This window comes from Anser cygnoides, chromosome 4 (assembly GCF_040182565.1).
Source record: "Anser cygnoides isolate HZ-2024a breed goose chromosome 4, Taihu_goose_T2T_genome, whole genome shotgun sequence".
NCBI lineage: Eukaryota > Metazoa > Chordata > Aves > Anseriformes > Anatidae > Anser > Anser cygnoides.
Window position 1 is genome coordinate 36,632,713 of NC_089876.1, and position 17,977 is coordinate 36,650,689.

Here is a 17,977-nt window from a genome sequence, read left to right on the forward strand (position 1 = left end):
TTGAAGTTGCAAAAAGGCACCATTGCATGAAGTAACGGTCTTGCTGCTTTCCTTACCGGCATGTCATATAAATGCATATAGATACTGTTTAAATAGTTTTATTATAGTAATGATCTTTGAACTGATATTTTTGCTTGGTAGCTGTTAACACTTTGAGGCAGTAAATATTTTTCATGTGTAGTTTTAATTGTTTCTGTCGTGTGTCACTTTTTTTTAGTGTCGATCGTAATTACAGTTGGTTGGGCAGGGAAGTTTCTTTATCTTAAAGTGTCAGGTTCTGTGTCAGCTTGGCTGTAATGATAAGTTATACAGTATTGAAAGAAGGTTTGGATAGTCCGTGGGTATGTAATTCCTCATGCACAAGTGTTACATGAGTAAAACGCTGTTATATTATGCTATAATGTTATGCAACTCTGTAATTTGCAGTGTTTGCTGAAGTGCTCCGATGCTTCTACGTGACAGAAAGCATAGCCTTTAAAGCATGAAATTGGTATTCTTGGTTTTGTGCAGGGTAAATGAGCCTCTCTTTCAAAGAAGAAATATTTGAAATAGTGTGCTCTTCAAGGAAAAACTGCCCTGGATTTTGGCAAGGAAGTCTGACTTAGAGTGCTAAAAAGTAACAAGAGGGATGGTAACAACTAGACAAAGAGTTAGGGGTGAGTCTTAGGCAACTTGAGAGGTTCTTTACAGACTTTTGTATACTTACATACAATTAAGTATACAGTAAGTCCTCTTTTACCACAGAGTTAGCAAAACAAGTACTTGCAAACTCCTGTCAAGCCACCATGTTACTGGCTGCCTTTACTCATATAGTTAATTCTGAATCACTTTCTTGCCTTTTCCCTGGTCTTTTCAGATCCCTGTACTGCGGTGTCGGGGTGTTCCTGAAGTCCTGGCTTGGCCTACAGTTCTGCTGCCTTCTCTTCTAGCCCTTGTGTGAGGAAAAAAAACCAGGATGGTTAATGCCCTTCTCGCCACTGCCTAGGTAGGGCCTCTGCGTGTTCACACCGCTCTAACAACAGTCTTCATTGCCTCTGCATAACCTCGGAGTTTGGGGCACCAAATAAAAGATGGGGAAAGTGTTTTGAGCGAGTAACATGACTGATAACGCCTGTTTTCAGGAGTGTAGGTGTAGGTGGGTGTAGATAGTGCCCTTCCTTTTTCCTGAGCAAAACTTCATTAAGAATTCTTGCCTTTGCTTCAAATAAATTGTCACTGTGACATGCTCATGGTGTGTCCTCAACTCGTGCATTTATTGCACCTGAATAAATGCAGTTCTTAGTTGTGGAGAAGAATGCTTCTAAGAGTTCGAAAACTTGCTTTAATCTTAGTCATGCTACCTTTTTTCTTGGTGTAAAATAAAAAATGAAGAAAGAGTAATTTTTCATCACCTGTTGTACAAGAAGTGCTTAGAAGCAGTTGTAATTTTTTTTTCTGTTTATGGAAGGATCTCCCTTATTACCGGTATTTTGAGCTTCAGTTACAGAAACGTGCATTATTTATTGTGGGTTGTCTAAACTCTATCCAGTGTCGTTAAAGCAGCGACTAACGCTGCCCCAACCAAAATCGAATCGAGTTTGCCGACACCAAACCCCGGGTGTTTTTAGAGACACTACTTTGCAAACTACCCGGCTGGTGTCACAGAAGTGCCTTTAGGAACGTACTTAGTTGACTGCGGCGCTGCTGGCAGCGCTCTGGGGGAGGTTTGAGGCGGCGGTGCCCCGGCCGCGCTCTGCCGCCTCAGCCCCTTGCGGGGCCGGGCCGGGCCGGGGCGCGCTGCGCGTTACTCTGAGCTGGGGGGGGGCAACGGCCGCTGTGAGGTCACGGCGCCCCGCCCCTTCCTCCCGTGTCCCCCCCGCGGTGGGGCCGGCAGCGCTCGGCCCGCCCGCCCGCTGGTGCCCCGCTGGTGCCGGCGGCGGGGGGCCGTCGCCCCGTGCGCGGAGCGGAGCGGGGCCGAGGGAGCGGGGCGGGCAGGGCCGGGCCGGGCCGGGCAGGGCGGGGGATCCCAGCACGGAGGCGGAGCGGGGCGGCGGCCAGGGGCGGGCAGTGGCAGGCTCCCCCGCCTCGGCTTCCCCGCGGCTGCCCCGGAGCCTTCCCCCGCGGGCCGCCCCCCGCAGCCGGGCCGGGCAGGGCATGGCCGCCGCGCACGTCTCCGCCGCGCCCGCCCAGCGCCGCGGCTGGGGCGCCCGGAGCCGGCCCGGCCCCGCGGAGGGCGAGCGCGGGGAGGCCGCGGAGCAGAGCGGCGACTGGCGGCAGCCCGAGCCCGAGGCGGACGAGAGGCGGCGGCGGGCGGCGGTGGAAGCCCCGGCGCCCAAGGAGAACGCGTGGACGAGGCGCAGGGCGGCGCGGGACGGCGGGGACACGGACGCGGCCGAGACCGCCGGCCTGCGGGACCCAGGTGCGGCGCCCTCCGAGCGGCGGGGCGGCCCCGGGGCCCTGCTCGCCTCCCCCGGCTGCTGCTCGCCGGGCCGGGCCGGGCCGGGCCGGGCGGGAGCGGTTGCCGCAGGCCGCGGGGCGGGCAACGGGCAGCTGCCGAGCGGCGGCCCCGTGCGGCTTCGCTGGCGCGTGGGAGCTTTGCGGAGTCCCGCCGGCTTCCTTGGCTTGTGCGCCTTGGTTTTGTGCTCTGTGCGTGCGTTCTTTCTCTGTTGTGCAGCCCCTCTCTTCGGTCCGCCGCTGGGTTTTGCTTTTCACGCGGTGTGGGTTGCGAAGGCTCGGCGTGGCAGCGCATGTAGTGACTTTGCTCGCGCTGCGGATTCAAACCGCTTATGTGGAGCGAGGTGGGGTGAGGGTAGCCAGGGTGCAATTTTCTGGTGGCCTTTAATCACCGCCACATGTAAGGTAAAGCTGCTTGAGAGGCTCCGTATTGACTAAGCAGGCAGATCTCAGACCTGACTTGAAATTGCCGGGCTCTGTGCTTAGGCCACTGCAGCGTTCCTCGAAGTTAGCAACTTCTTGGAGTATTGTTCTTGGCTAGAAGCAAGCCAGCAACCTCAAAACCCATACTTCAGCATGTGTTTCCCGAGAATCTCGGTCTCTGCACTTGCTCCTGAAGGCACCTGACAAACCTTCCTGTGTTCCGACAGTCGCTTTTATCCTTAAATTAACCGTGTGCTTCCTTCACAAAGAGAAGTATAGCCTTTTATGGTTTCAAGTATGCCGATCATGCAAGCAGACAAAAGGGTTCTCCAGACCACAGGTTCTTTATTTAGCTGAAGATCAAACCTTTTGGCAACACGTACAGTCATCTTTATCATCTTGACTGTTTTGTTTGTGTGTACTGACGCGCTCATAAATACCGACTTACGCGTAGCTTCTACAATCCAGCTTGCTGGGCAGCAGCTTGCAGTCTTGTCCATACATGAAAGAGAACTTGTCACTCCTTTGGGTTGCTGGGGCAGTAACAATAATAATACACCAGAAGCTTTTTTTTGTTATATTAACACCTTGTGGTCCTGCTCAGGCCTCAGCTGAAGATGCTGCTTTTTCTGCAGAGTTTACTACCCAATTTAAGACAAAACACAAAAATAATTATTGAAGAAGGGAGCAGCAGTGAGTTTATATGCTGTGTACATTATATGCGTATTTTCACAGAGCTTTAATTATTTTTCAAGTGTACAAAAGTTGTGCTTGCTGTTTTTGAAATTAACACCTAATTGAGCAGTTGCACTGGAATACCTTTTTCAGTGGCAAGTGTATAATTTAGCAAATTTAGGAGTGGCTGTTGGTTGTAAAGGTGCCGGTAATGGCATCAGTGAAAAAGACATATGGAGCTGTACATTTTGGTTCAGCCACTGCTCGCTCCTCAGGGGAGATGAAGCAGCCGATCTGTCCTGGCTGTTGGAGGGCAGGAGTGACCACGTGCCTCCACCTCCAGCAGGAGATGTATTTTCAAGCAACTAATTGCACGTTGGCAGAGCAAAATCAGTCGCGTTAGGCCCTTATGAGCATAGTAGTATGGAAATTAGTCATGTGAAATAATAAGTAGATGAGCAGACATACTACTGGGGTGGAATGTAAAACTGTCCATAAAGGGGGTAATAAAATGGGAAAGAATCTCACATCAAAGTAGCGACCGAATCCTGTTCGACTTGTTGATCTTGGCTTAATTTGTTGCAACTTTCCTGACACATGCAAGCACAGCGTGCTCGGTGATAGCTGCGCTCCTGGGAAGGTCGCTTCCAGTCAGTCCCCTCCGGACTGCTGATGCGCTGCGACAGCCACCTGTACCAGGGCAGAGCTGCCTCTTCCTTGTGACACCAGCTGCTAAAGTCACCTGAAAGTAAAAAGTATTGGTAAAAGCTTAAAATCCTTCCTCACTGAAAGTGTTCTGTCCAAGCATTGTTACTACCACCTTTTATTTTTTGGTCTCGGCTATGTAAGTAAGTTTTGATAACATCACAGCAAACCAAACACCTCGTGTAAACATACTTGATTTTTTTTTTATGGTGAGTTTGTTGACACGGTTCTGTGTTTTGGGATAAGCCCTTTATTAAACTCCTAAATGGAATAATTTCAGAATTATACAGCTGCTTCTACCAGTCTCCATTTAATTCACGGAGAAAGACTTGTAGCAGTATGAAATTGCTAGTGAAATTAATAGGCTTCTGTCTTATCCTGGGGACCCTGAACACAGGCAGCTAGCTTCAGCAGCAGCTGTTGGATGATTAAAGGCAGCTCTTGCAGCCTGCCTTCCTTCCCCACCTTCCCCTGTATGCTGAGGTTCGTATATTTCTCTGAGTCTTCACTTCTTCAAGTTGAAACTCGACAATGAGGAGAGGAACGGATGCGAGGAAGGAGTCCTGTGTAATCTTGTAGATAATCATTTTTTTTACAAGGTAACAAGATAAGTTTTGTTTTAAATGGAGCCAAGGAGATCTGTCCCTACCAAAGCCCTGTAACAACCCAGAATTATTCCTCGTCTTCCCTTTGAGTCTTGTTTTACCTCAGCCAGCCCTCAGAGCTGGCCTTTGGCAGAAGTCAGTTACCTTTCCTTCATGCATGGCCGGCATGGAGTTGGTGAAATAATTTTACTCAAAAGTTCTTCCACCTCTTTGATGAAATGCTGCCCTTTCTTTGTAATCTGGACCCCAAAGGACAAGTTCTCTAGCCTTCATGTGATTTGTGTAACTGATGTTGGCCTTTAATGAGGCATTAGACAATTATTCAAAAATGGGTCGTGAAACTTATGAAAGTATTTCATGAAGCAAAATACATACCTGTGGTTTTAAGCAGTGAAAGTAGATGTGGTTCCCAGTGTGCTCTGATGCAGTCAGTCAAAGTAACTGCGTGTTCCGGCTCTTACAGTTTGTCGTTCTTCACTGCATCGATTTCGGGACATCAGAGAGCACCCTTTATCTGGCTGGGATTTTGGTACCAGAAGTTCAGTGTGGTGCTATTGAGTAACTGGATTTGCTTTACTCTATTAATAAACAGGTTGTAAAAGCACAGTTTAGTGGAGGTGTACTGTATTATTAGGAATAACGAGCTTAGAATTTTGATTAGTAGATGAGTAAATGATCTGCTTATCAAATTTTTGGTGTATCTAATGCAGGCACATCAGTAGTTGTCAGGAATTCACTGTGTGTTTGTATAGTAACTTTTTTATTATTTTAAAAATTGTCAAAAGGCACAACTTTGACTGCAAGCCCAAGCCTGAAGGGATTAAAGGCGTTCTCTTTCCAAATGGGCTGTCTGTTTTTACAGACCTATAGCAGTGTACAGAACACAGAATATGGAAATTTGTGTGGAAGATTTTCTGGTTTCTGAACTGGAAATCTGTTAGGAGAGAGAAATGCATCTTGCTGCCCAGAGTCCCAGACGCGACCCTGGCTTGCTGTGCTCTAGCACGTGCTCCTTTTTGACCACAAAACCTTTTGTAGAAATTGAGCCACAGGTTGCAGCTTTCTATGAAGAAGCTAAGAACAAAATAGGATTAGAAGCGAAGCACAAGAAAAATAAAGAATGTAATGATTAATCTGTCATGTGTTGGGGACTTTTTTTCCTATTGATTGTTCAGTGCTTGTTCCATTGGAAAACTGATTGTTTCTTAGTATAAACATGTGGAAGCCTGCTGCTGAAATAGTTCACTACCTTGGTTAGTTGTTCAAATTGTGCAAGGAAGTTAACTCTTGTAGGAAAGGATGTTAGCATAGGTTACTTTTTTTTTTTAATTTCTCAGAATCTGAGGTCATAAATCCATGCTCTAGAATTAAACTGTCATGTGCTCTAAGGGATTGTTTTGTCATATTTGCAAGACTGTTACATTTGTTTGTTAAAATAACAGATTGAAGCATAGCTACCTTGTCTAAAACCGGAATACAACTGGGTGGAAAATGTTCTACAAGTTCAACAAACAAGTTCCACTGAAATTTTGAAGAGCTATTCTGCTACTTGATTGCACCCCCTCAGCCGCCTCCTGAAGCTCTTCTGGTGTTTATGATAGGTTGTTCCTTTGCTGAGGAGAATGCACGTGCTAAGTAAAAATAACACTTGAAAGTTGTCTAGAAATCATGACAACATAAAACACGTTTGTATCAAAATTGGGATGTGTTGTGCCTTTTTTTATAGGAGGCATCGCTTTCAGAAGAAGTTGGCAGTATCTCTCCTGTTCTCCTGTCAGAAAAAAAAAATAAATCTGACTGGTTATTTCCAGAACTTGAAAACATCCGTTTTGAAATGAAGTATTGAATAGTGTACTCTGAAGTAGTATTACTGAAAATGTAATTTGTCATGTGCTTGGCGGGACTTTGGTGATGCATCTTTATGTGCAAACTTTGCTTCTCTATCTCTGCACCGCATCCAGTCCCACCTTCCCGTTTCTGCCGCTTGAGGATTGCTGCCTTTTTGGTGGTTCCAAGATTTATCTTTCATTTTTAATAGCTGCATAATAACTGAAGTACTGCAGTTGGCATGTTTGCATATCCATGTCTATTTGCAAAAAATATCTTGTGTTAGGGTGTGGTGTATTAAGAGACTTGGAAGAACCACTATGAAAATGGCTTTGAAAGGTGATTTCGGTTTTCGCGTGGATGGCATCTTCACTGGAGTTCAGTGATTGAAGAGTGATCACGAGCAATTAAACTTGCTCATCCTTGATTTTTTTTTTCTTTTCCCCCCACCCCTTCAAAGTTCAGCTAAAACCTAGCAAGTGAAGTAGTTGAAGACAGCTGAATCCTTTCATCAACACAGCTTGCTCTTACTGAGCTGGTTACCTTGTCTCCTATGACCGAATAAACCATTTAAATACAGTTAGGCTGGAGCTAACAGCGAGTGAAATAGTTTATTTACAGGGGTTTGTTGGATTGTGCTGTGGCAATAAGCTGAAGATCCTGTTTCTCCTATTCAGCACTGCTATGTGATGCTGAAACCGAAGGCCGGGCTAATGTTAGGCATGGAGCTTTTATTTAAGTGCACTCGAGTAAGTTTTGCCTGCACAGTGGCTGTAGTCTCTTTCATAACAGCATAACAGACTTGATCGGGGGGGAAACCTTTAAACGATGTGGTGTTTTATTCTTTTACTCTCACCCTCCTTCCCTCAGACCCCTTATCTCCCCTTTCGTGCTTTGCAGTAAAATCCAACTCCCACGTGACAAGTGCCAGAAAGCCAGTCAGGAAAGGTCAGTTAATCTTGGATTTGAACATGACTCTTACGGAAGGCCAGAAACTTTGAGGGGTTGCTTGTTAGGGAAGTACGGCGTGTGGCGGGATCACCACTCGGAAAGGGCACCGTCAGCCTGACGGTGTCGTTGCCTCATAGTAATTTTATTTTCACTGAGTGTGCAAACGCATCTTGTAAGTCTTAGGTTACTACATCCTTGACTTAGATAAGAGAGATTACTGAAAAACAAGTTGGGTCTCATTCTGCTTGGTTCAGATAGCCTCTGCTGCTGTCTGGAATAATATCTCCTGACTAAGATAGCGCACTGATGTTGAGTTGTCTTTTTTAATTCCTTGCTACACCCTGGTGACACAGGGAGTAGAAGTTCTGGCAGAGCAGTCCTTCGGTAGCAATTTAAGTAAAACTGCTGCGAGATGGAAAAAGGGCTTCAGGAAGGTAATCGAACAGCTAGAGAAAGAAATTTTCTCGATGCTCCATGACTACAACTGTTTTGCCTTATTTTATAGTGGTACTTAGTTTACTCTTGAGTGATAAGTTAGAATTAGGATGATACAGTCACTGTGTGTATAGAAAACTGGAAGCTCTCGATCTAAAGTCAGTTGAGACTGGTAACACGGAAGAAGCATGTGGGGGAATTGTTTTGTCTCTGTTTTAAAAAGAAAATCTTTAGGTGCCCGTTTGGTGTGGGGAAGCTGCTCGTGACCAATGGGGCAAAACTCGCCCACTGATCAGGGTGCTGCGATATGCTGAATTCAGGTGGGTTGTACCTAGCTGTAGTAACAGAGTTGAGAGTGCCGCATGGAGCAGATGTGAACTTGTGCTTATAGCACCCACGGCATATTCCAGGAAGAGGACTGAGCGAGTTTTCAGAGTCACCGTGGGGCACAAGGGTGGGGTTCCCAGTGTGAAGCTGCGATAAGGAAGATTAGTGAAGTCACTGGATGCGAGAGAGATAAGGGTTAAGGAGGTGATGTTATCCTCCTATGAAATAATAATCCCCTAGCGATTTCAGTCATGCTTAGTGTTTCAAGCTTGGCTTTCGGTAAAAGACTGAATAAGACTTTTCAAGGAAAGGATGTAACCACTTCTCTATTGGAAAATGTGCCTAGTAAGAACAGAACTATAGCGGGAGAAACTGAACGGTGGTTTCATCTGTCTGAATTAATCTCCCAAGAAAAGTTACCTGAGAATAGTTACCGTTTTTTCCCTGCATTCCCAACAAAAGTTAGAACATAATTAAATGGGTAGAAAAATAAGAAAATTGGATTTGCATACAGAAGGGAAAATCGCACATGCATTAAGGGATGTAGTGAGTTTAAAGAGACATTTTTTTTTGCAAATGTAACTCACTGGTCCTAGCTAATTAGGCCCAGTAACGTTGATATGTGTGTGAGAGAGTTCTTAGCAAGCATTAGGTTAAATCCTGGTAGATACTACAGGTTGAATTAAAGGCAGCTCTGTTCAGGAGGAGACTCACTATTAAAAGTTTAGGTCTTGGCTCAGGAAGGTTCTGAAAATGTTCAAGCATAAACTTTGTTGCAATTGCTTGTATTTGTCATAAACCATTCTTGTAGCTTGTGGAATCTGAGCATTAAAATGTATTATCCTTAATGTATTTTTTTATAGTGTTTTTTTTTTTTTACCATCCTTCCTTTTAATGTTTTCCATTGCTTTGACTTGATCATGAGCAATATGGCTAAATTCTTTAGCATTTGTCCATTTGTTAATAAACGGAAATCACTAGGAATTTGTCAATACGTAATTATTTCTAGTTTTTTTTTCATCCTCACATAATGGTAGATTTCATAAATGAATCGTGTTCTAAGTCTGCCTTCTAGTAGGGTATTTTTTTATGTTTTGGGCCTCATTTTCTTTGCTAATACTTAGGTTAAAATAACAGCATTTTGAGATAATCTTGGCATTATAGCTGAAGAAAGGCTTAAATACTGTGTTACGCTATATTATATACACCTGTTTTTCAGGATTAGTTACACTTGTGAGTTTTTCAATGTCATGTACTATTATTTTATGGAAACATTCTTGCAACAATTATGTTCGTGAATGATCATTGGCTTCAATACCAAGACCACCAAGAAAAAAAAAAAAGAGAAGTCCGCGTAGCATACTAGGTAGCTGAAAGTTGTTAAGGTATATACTGCATGCTTTTAAGTGCAACCTAATTCTTCACCTGAAAATATTTTTCTTCCTTTTCAGAACTAGAAAATTCCACTAAAGTTATAAAGGCAGTGAAACCCAGGACAAGGAAATACAGCAAGGTTTGTATTTGGCAGAAGAACGTTAGCTTTGAGTTATTGGACTGATTGTGTTAGAAGTCCCAGTTAATCTAATCTGTTTATCTTAACTGACATTTAGCTCTGCTGATAATATGGTAGGAAAATGAAATCATTTCAGAGAAGTATTTCTGGTTGTAAATATTCACTGTGATAAATGGCTATTATTCCAAAAAAAAAAAAAAAAAAAGCAAGGTGTTTTGAAGTTACAACCGTGTTATGTTCTGCCTTGGTTAATTTTGAAGACAGAAAAGTCAGAAAAGGACAGGAAATTTAAAATTAGAAGGAAAGCTGAAGTGGTACGTATTCAAGGGGATACGGAAAGACAGTCTTGTTTTAGGAAAAAGTAGTGATGGGATTATATAAAATGGAAGCAACTTCAGTGAAACAACACCACTTGAGCACAAGAGATGATAGGTTGGTATCAGAAATCTTACCTGCGTATTATGTTAGTGATGAGCATGCTTTATGGTCTGTTACAAATTCATTATAACGGGAGACATTGAACCCTTTTACTGAAAAAATAAGTTTCTAAAATGTGGTACAGTTAGACTTTTTTAGGTTGTGAAAACACAGTGCTCAAAGGTCTTCCAAAAGCTAAAAAGCTTTTAAAGTGGTAGATGCCTTTAAATTGTGTAGGGAGGTATGTATAAGACAACATTTAATCTGAATGTTGTTTTCTGTGTACTTAAGTCTTAATCTCTGTTAGTTTGTTTTAATAATAGAATGTAGAAAGTTTTGCTTGCTCATCATCTGTATTTGGCCATGCCCACTTAATGCATCCTTAATGAAGGCATTTGTTAGACAGTTGTTAGTACAAGATAGGTAAGATGTGTTGTACCATGATTTGAATGTAACTCCTATGATTGGTTGTTTCTACAGTTGATCATATTCTGTTTTAAAAAGCTGCTTGTTTTCTGCTGTATTTCTCATTTTTTTTAAGAATTGCTCTTTCTGGCAATTTTGTTCAAAGGTATAGTCTTGCCATCTGAGTTATGACAGACATCTTCCATGTGTTAAAAAGGACTAAATTGAAGAAGTAGTATAACCTGTGTATTGTCTTTGCAGACTGGTGACTTTGGTGATATCACAAACTGGCCAACACCAAGTGAAATAGCAAATAATGAAGTAAGTATTCTTTGTTATCTCCATTATTGTTTTATTAAAAATCACGTTGGCTGCTGTGATTAATATGGTTTCCCCCAGAATGTGCTTTGGGTGTTCTCAGGCTTCAGCAGAAATGTTGTCAATAATTCTGGTCTGTGCTTAACTCTCTGTATTGGTATGAGAATTTCTGAACCCTTCACAAGCTCATGCACACACACATGCGTTTTAGCTTAACTGGTGTGGGTGGACATGTAAATAAAAATGTGCCGTATTTACTCCACCGTTTTCAAGCTTCTGTTTCGATTTTCCACTCTTTTGGAAGTTTATGAACAGATGAGAAAGAGGGCCTGTATGTAATCTTTGGGACTGTGTAGATGGTGTGTTCCCTTGTGCCTGGCATGCTTTGTGCAAAGTTGCCTTAGGAATTATCAGAGGAGTGGGGATGGAGTAAGGATATATTTTCCTGTTGACTGTTCTTAGCATCAATTCCATCAAATTTTTACTTTTATCTCAAGTGGTAAGTGTATAACATATCTCAGATCTCTTTTATGCTGTATTATTGAAACAATGAAGTATAGATTATTCCAAGCTATGTGGTACCATTTTGATCTTTGCTTTAGTTCTAGCATCATCCTTGTGATGCTTCTACTGTTCTCTTGGTGAGGGAAACCAGAAGATTTGTTCATTTCTCCTGTGGGCTTAGTATCTAACATCTTCCCTCTCCTCCAGCTGAGTAAGTTACACCTTGTTGTTATATCAGCAAGAAAACATCCTCAGGTGTCTAACAAGGCCTTTCACGTTGCAGGTCAGAATTCTAGATGTCTGTAGATTTGTCACAACAGTACATTTTCTTCTCGGTAGAATTTGCTGCTTCTCATATCTTGTTCTACAGGATCTCAGAGAAGATCTTTGAAATTGTTAGATGAATCTTTAAAATCTGAATAGATTATATGCAAATAAATTAATGGTCATTCAGTTACTGAAATGCCAGTTAAAATATTGTAGTGTGTATACACCCCATGGAGGTTTAGGATTTGTTTAAGAGCCTCAATTTGACTTTTCTTTAGTATTTGTAAGCTCTTCCATCACCAATATTCCTGCCAGTTGTTGAGATATTTTAACTGCCACTGCTCACAAGAAGACAGCGGGTGATACATTTAACAGTATCATAAGGGATACATTACATTCTCTACTGGTAATATTCCGATCCTCACAGAAGGAGAGGGTCTACCAAGCCTAGCTCTGACAGATTGAGTAGCATTGAAAGGATTACATTTTATATCCTTTTAATAATATTTTTAAATGCTAATGTGGATTTATGACCAAATCTAGAATATGGTTATTTTAGCATCTGTTTTCTTGTTGTTTTTTTTTTTTTTTTTTTTTGCGGTATGGGGAGATATTTAATTTGGTGATGTAGAAAAACATGTCTTTCATGCTGTCCGTAATACCACAGTGCTTTAACGTCTACTTGGTTGTGTAAAATTTGGATATGATTAATGACATCTGCACAGTACTAATCAGAGAGACTGAGATCAATATATTAATAGCGTTGCCAAAGAATATACTTATTTGATGTTTTCTGAAATAGTCTGCTTTAAGAGTATTTTTAATGATTTTTTGCTTTAGCAGATGGTCTATATTGTATTGCATAGATGTTAATTAACCTTTTGCTGACTTGGATGTGTGAGAATTTAATCACAGAAATTCATGTACTGTCTGTTAAACTAAGTAACATTTATTTTGTACTTAATCTCAGTTGATTTGTCTAAGGGAAGGTTTAGTAGTCAAATTAATTGCGGGATATGGGATAGTACCACAGTATCTACTACATGTATTCCAGAAAGTTCAAAGCAGTCTCCACAACATAGGAGAATTCTTTTTGTTTGGCAAAAACATTTGTGAAGTTTAATTTTGCAGGCAGATATCATGTCCACTCCAAATGAAATTTTACAATATTTGCTGAAAGGCTGTTTGTTTTCCCTTCTTTGAAATCTGCTATTCTATGGGATTTCCAAGAAGTGATGATCTGCAGTATGCTGGCACTACTCAGAGGCAAACAGGTCCCAGTAAATGGCGTATTCTGATGTGGAGAAAAAAAAATAGTCATACACTTCCGCGTCCTCTGGTCTTTGGTTTATGTTTTGATTTAATGAAACATAATCAACAGACTTAAGAAGCTTAGGTTGGATATTAGAAGTTTGTTTGTTTTTTTTTTTTTTTTTTACTGGAAGGATTGCGTAGCATTGGAATAGGTTGCCCAGTGGCAACTATAAAGTGGTTGAGTCACCATCCCTGGAGGTCTTCAAGAAACACGTAGATATAGAACTTAGCATGGATTAGTGGTGGACTTTAGTACTAAGTCAGGGGTTGGACTAGATGATCTCAGAGGTCTTTTCCAACCTGAATGATTCTATGATTCTAAGAACCATGGCTCCTTATAGTTTACATGGACACTTGGCATGCTGTTGGGATTGGTAAATCAGAAGGTCACATAGGCAATACATTCAGTATTCTGTAAGAGCAGCTTTTTAAAGCTAATCAGTCTGAACAGTAGGTACTAGTAAAGTAGTATTTCTTTCATATAGGATGAATGTCAGTTTTGAGGCATTGAAACATGATTGTTGTGCACTCCACAATTTTACATCTTCAGTTTAAAAACCAAAACAATACTTATATCCATCTAAATTTTTGTTTATAGTCTTGCCAGACTAGCAGAAAATACAGCTATGTAAAATGAGACTTTACAAAACAACACAGTTCTTAAAACTCACCCTCCTGAAGATATTGGGAACAGCTAATAGTAAAGGAATTTCAATACGTAAAGGAAACTTATATGTTTTGCTATTGGCAGCTGTACTGTCAGAAATAATTACCAGTGTCTTTTGCAGTGTAAGACTGTAAGTCACAACAAGAAGCCAACAAACAGAAAAGAAAAAGAGGAGAAATCTGATCAAAAAGGCAATAATGGAACCAAGGACAACCTGGAAGCAAAGCCAGATGGTCCAGGAGATAACATCAGCGAAGATGAAAGTCAAACTAATAATCAAAGGAAAAAAGGTTGGTCTGGGTGCTACATGTAAAGCAATAATTCATCCTTGATACAGTTACATTAATTCTAGTTTAATGACTTGAAACTTTGTTTTTCATTTTCCAGGTGATAACAGGTTATATTGTTATGTGTTAGGAAGCTTAAAACAAGCCTGCTTTCTCAGGTTTTGGAGTGTTCTGTTTAGTTAAGTAGGAATTCTGGGTTCAGCTCATCTCTTACAGATGTGAGAAGCTTTGACAGAGAATCTCCAGAATACCATGTTCTCATTCCATTATGGTGTCTCATATCTTTATCTACTGAGTAGATAGAACTGTGTCATAACTTCATACATGTGTATGTATGCATATACATACATGCATATCTTATTTTAATTTTCATATTTTGCTATTAGAAAAGATTGCTGGAGAATTAAACCAGGTTAGTCATTTCCTCTTGATCCAATCTGCTACATGAGAAATAAGAAGCAAACCTCAGTTTGTCTTGGTCAGTAAACTTGAGTGGGCCAAGGACAGAACTGAAGTAGTTGTTTGATATTTCTGCCATCAGATGCTTTATTTCTTGATTCCCTGCTGGAATATCTTCAGATCCTAAATACCTTTTTTGATTAGATTTGTTAATCTTGCTAAGTATATATTTAAAAAAAACTGCTTTAGTGCTTTTAATATTTCAGTCTAAGTGAAAATTTAAAGCAAAGCATTCCACGAGTACAAACTGTGTTTTTCCCCAGTGTGGATTATGCATGTTATGTGTTTGCTTATGTTTCCTGGCTACAAAGATATGAAGCCATGATACCAATCAAGTGTAGAACAGCAAATATTATCACTAAGTAAATGGTTAGTGGATATTTTAGGCCAACCTTCAAAAAAATATGGTTTTGCTAATCATTTTTGATGCCTATTCATGAATTTAATCTGAATATCTTGATGTAAAAATACTGAGCCACAGCTAAATTCTCAGGAAAATTTTTACAGTTGGTGATTGAAATCTTTATTTCAGTGCTTAACCTGATACGCTAATTTTTACCTTATGTTTCATATGCAAATTGTGAAATTATACAGTCATGAATTTACTGTATGTGTATTTGATCCTTAGTCGTACTTGCAGCTGTAAATTCTTGGTAATGGAGCTTACAACTAAAAGTTCGTTAATAAAATATAAACTCGCTTTTATTTTCTTCACTTAAAGTAAGTTTACCTTTCAGTTTGAGAAGTTGTTTACTGCATCTATTATTTTTAGTCATTATGTCCTAAAAATACAATGCTAAGCTGCTTTTCCTAATTCTTAAACATTGAAATTAACTGTTATTAATAGTTTTACAAGAAGAATTATATAGGATCTGGAACAGGACCTGAAACTTTAATCAGTACTGTAACTAAGACTAAAGTATTAACTTCTCAAGGTAACAAGCAGAAATGGCTGCCACTTCACTTGGATGATGTAAGGTCAGATAGTCAAGAAAGACCAGGCTCTCGAAGTAGCTCAAGATCTCAGCTGGAAACAAACAAGTTAATACCTCATAACAACAGACGGAATGAGACAAGAAGTAAGTAGTTTTCAATCGTTTTGGTTTGTAGCAAATGAAGGAATGAGACACATTGGAAGTGCTACGCTGCTCTTCTTTTTTTCCCTCTCTGATGGATAATATCACAAGAGTAGGTGTTAGATTTGCAGTTTATGTTGAAACTTGACATTGCCAGTACTTAAACAAATAAACAAAAAACCCCTAGTGTTAGTATTTGCCAATAACGTTTAAAAATAAATAAATTGCAGTGTAGTTTGATGTTTGAATTTTATGCTAGAAGGTTTTGTTTAAAACTCACTGTTAATTTCTTAAACCTCTTTGCATATTCATCAGAATTGCAATGTCTCAGTCATTGACTCTGCTGAGAAAAAGAGCTTGGAAACAGTATTTTTACAGTATATGCTGGTGCAGTGTCATATATTTTTATCCTTGTGGCTAACTAAGTCTTGGGCCACAGTTTCACAATGCAGAAAGTCTGATAATACTTTCATAATGTGGCTGTTCTGTCCTGTTCTATTCCTGTTCCAACAGCTTGTTGCTGCCAGAGCAATTACTTATTGAACTACCCTTTGAATTCTGCTTTGGCAATTCTTCTGATACCATTTTCTCCTTTAAGTTGGACCACTTCCGCAACCTATTTCTCAGCATAGCTGTGCAAAAAGCTGTATGCGCACAACAGAGGGGATGAAGCATCATAGCTGGTACTGCCTCTGATCTTCAGGTGTTCTGAACGTTGCTTATCAGAAGGCAGATACCTTAGTCACACTCTTAATTCTTTGGTTTGTATAAGTTTGTATAAGTGTCTTAAGTTTAGAATCACAATATACGTTAATAATTTAACGGTTTGCTCATTATCGTGATAAATGCTGGACACTATTGAGATGAGATTTGTTTATGGAGTCATTTTAGAAACATTGATACAAGGGTGTGATCCGGATGTCTGAGGAATGGAAGGGGGCAGGGGGAGGATTTTTACTAGTGTATTGCTTTTCTCCAGCAATTATTCCTCAGGGACTGCATGGTCAAATGACCAGAAACTTGTAGCATAAACTCTGCCTCAAGTCTCTAGTCATTTAAGACCAGTTTCAGTGTGACAGAACATGAAATGTCCCCTGTTCTTTGGGAACATTGTCTTTATGCATTAAAACAAAGGAAAAAAAAGTGCTTAGGCTTAAATACAGCGTTAGCTCTTGAAAGTGTTTTGTAGGACTTTTGCACATGTCTAGGAGACATGGGGACACTCAATGCAAAAATGAAATTGATTTGGGGAAATACTTTAAACAGTGCCACATTTGGAATCTCTAAGGTTGAGGGTAGCGAGCTCAGAGGCTGGGGTCCAGATTCCCAATGAGAGGCACATACAGATTATGATATTCCTAAATTCAGAGTCATATTTGACAGAAGATAAAATACAGGAACTTGAAGGTACAAGCATACATATGTTGTTGCAGGCCTCCTTAAAAGTAATTACTGGTAAAATAGGATTTCTAATAACAAAGGACTAAAGATACAGTTTTATTGTTCAAGTTAACACCTCTCAATTTCGTCAGATAGGGTCTGTGTCCCCAGGCGTTCTTCTGACAACAGGTTCCCCCTGAATCTGGAAGTTTAGCCAATTACAATTTAAAGATACTTACAGCAAGGTTGACCAGATAAAGATAGAAGTCCCAAAGAGTATTAGGAAAAAAGAAAGAAAGGATGTGAGGGCTTCACTTTCTCATATGAGCCAGGTGAGGAGAACTATAGCCATCCTGTGGTGAGTGGAGTCAAGGCCTGGTGTCTGCGTGGACCTGCTTGCTTTCCTTCCTTTCTTCTTCTCTGTTTCCACTCCCCCTGCCAAAACCCAAGTATTTATTAATGAAACACTTGCACTGATTATTACAGAGCCATCTTAGATTTGCATGTGTTAATAAAAACACAAAACCAAAAATTCTTTAAGGTAGAAGCTCTGTCTGGGGGAAAGCGTAGAGAGTAAAGATTGCTGTTAAAAAGGCTGAGTCAGGGGAGTGGCAGATGGCTGCTTCTGGGAACAAAAGGGAGGTTCCCCCTTGGAAATCCTCCCCAGAGCAGGATTATCAAGAGCTAGCAGCTCTTTGTAGCTCGCTGTAAGTGCTGGGAGTTGTCCACAGCAGCAGAGTGCATTATCGTGCCTGGAAGGAGAATTGCGTGATCATACATTCCTATCCCATGCCCATCATAGGTATTGTGATCCCTGAGCTGGCATGAGAGCGTCCAGTTGCTTCAGAAGCATTTGAGGTTGACTGCCAGACAAGCTCATTTGTTCTTTATTGCTAGCAGCTCCTGCCCACTCACCCTTAGGCACTGCTCTGCAAACCTTCCTCTTTAACCTCTGAAGCTTCAGATCTGACCTTCTGCTTCCAGCCAGC

The 17,977-nt window shown here is 41.1% G+C and overlaps 1 protein-coding gene across 5 annotated transcripts in view; it reads left to right on the forward strand.

The window, feature by feature from the left end:
- Window positions 1-1,674: 1,674 nt before the first annotated feature.
- The window catches only part of LARP1B (La ribonucleoprotein 1B), a 40,714-nt gene continuing 24,411 nt past the window's right edge, over window positions 1,675-17,977 (forward strand). For 2 of the 5 annotated variants that reach the window (XM_066995978.1, XM_066995979.1), the window contains exons 1-5: window positions 1,897-2,398; window positions 9,833-9,894; window positions 10,978-11,037; window positions 13,908-14,076; window positions 15,468-15,611. In XM_066995978.1, coding sequence (XP_066852079.1) covers window positions 2,134-2,398; window positions 9,833-9,894; window positions 10,978-11,037; window positions 13,908-14,076; window positions 15,468-15,611 — 700 coding nt within the window. In that variant the 5' untranslated portion in view covers window positions 1,897-2,133. Of the gene's footprint in view, window positions 2,399-9,832; window positions 9,895-10,977; window positions 11,038-13,907; window positions 14,077-15,467; window positions 15,612-17,977 lie in introns of all 5 variants that reach the window. The other 3 variants (XM_066995982.1, XM_066995981.1, XM_066995980.1) reach the window with 3 other exon arrangements.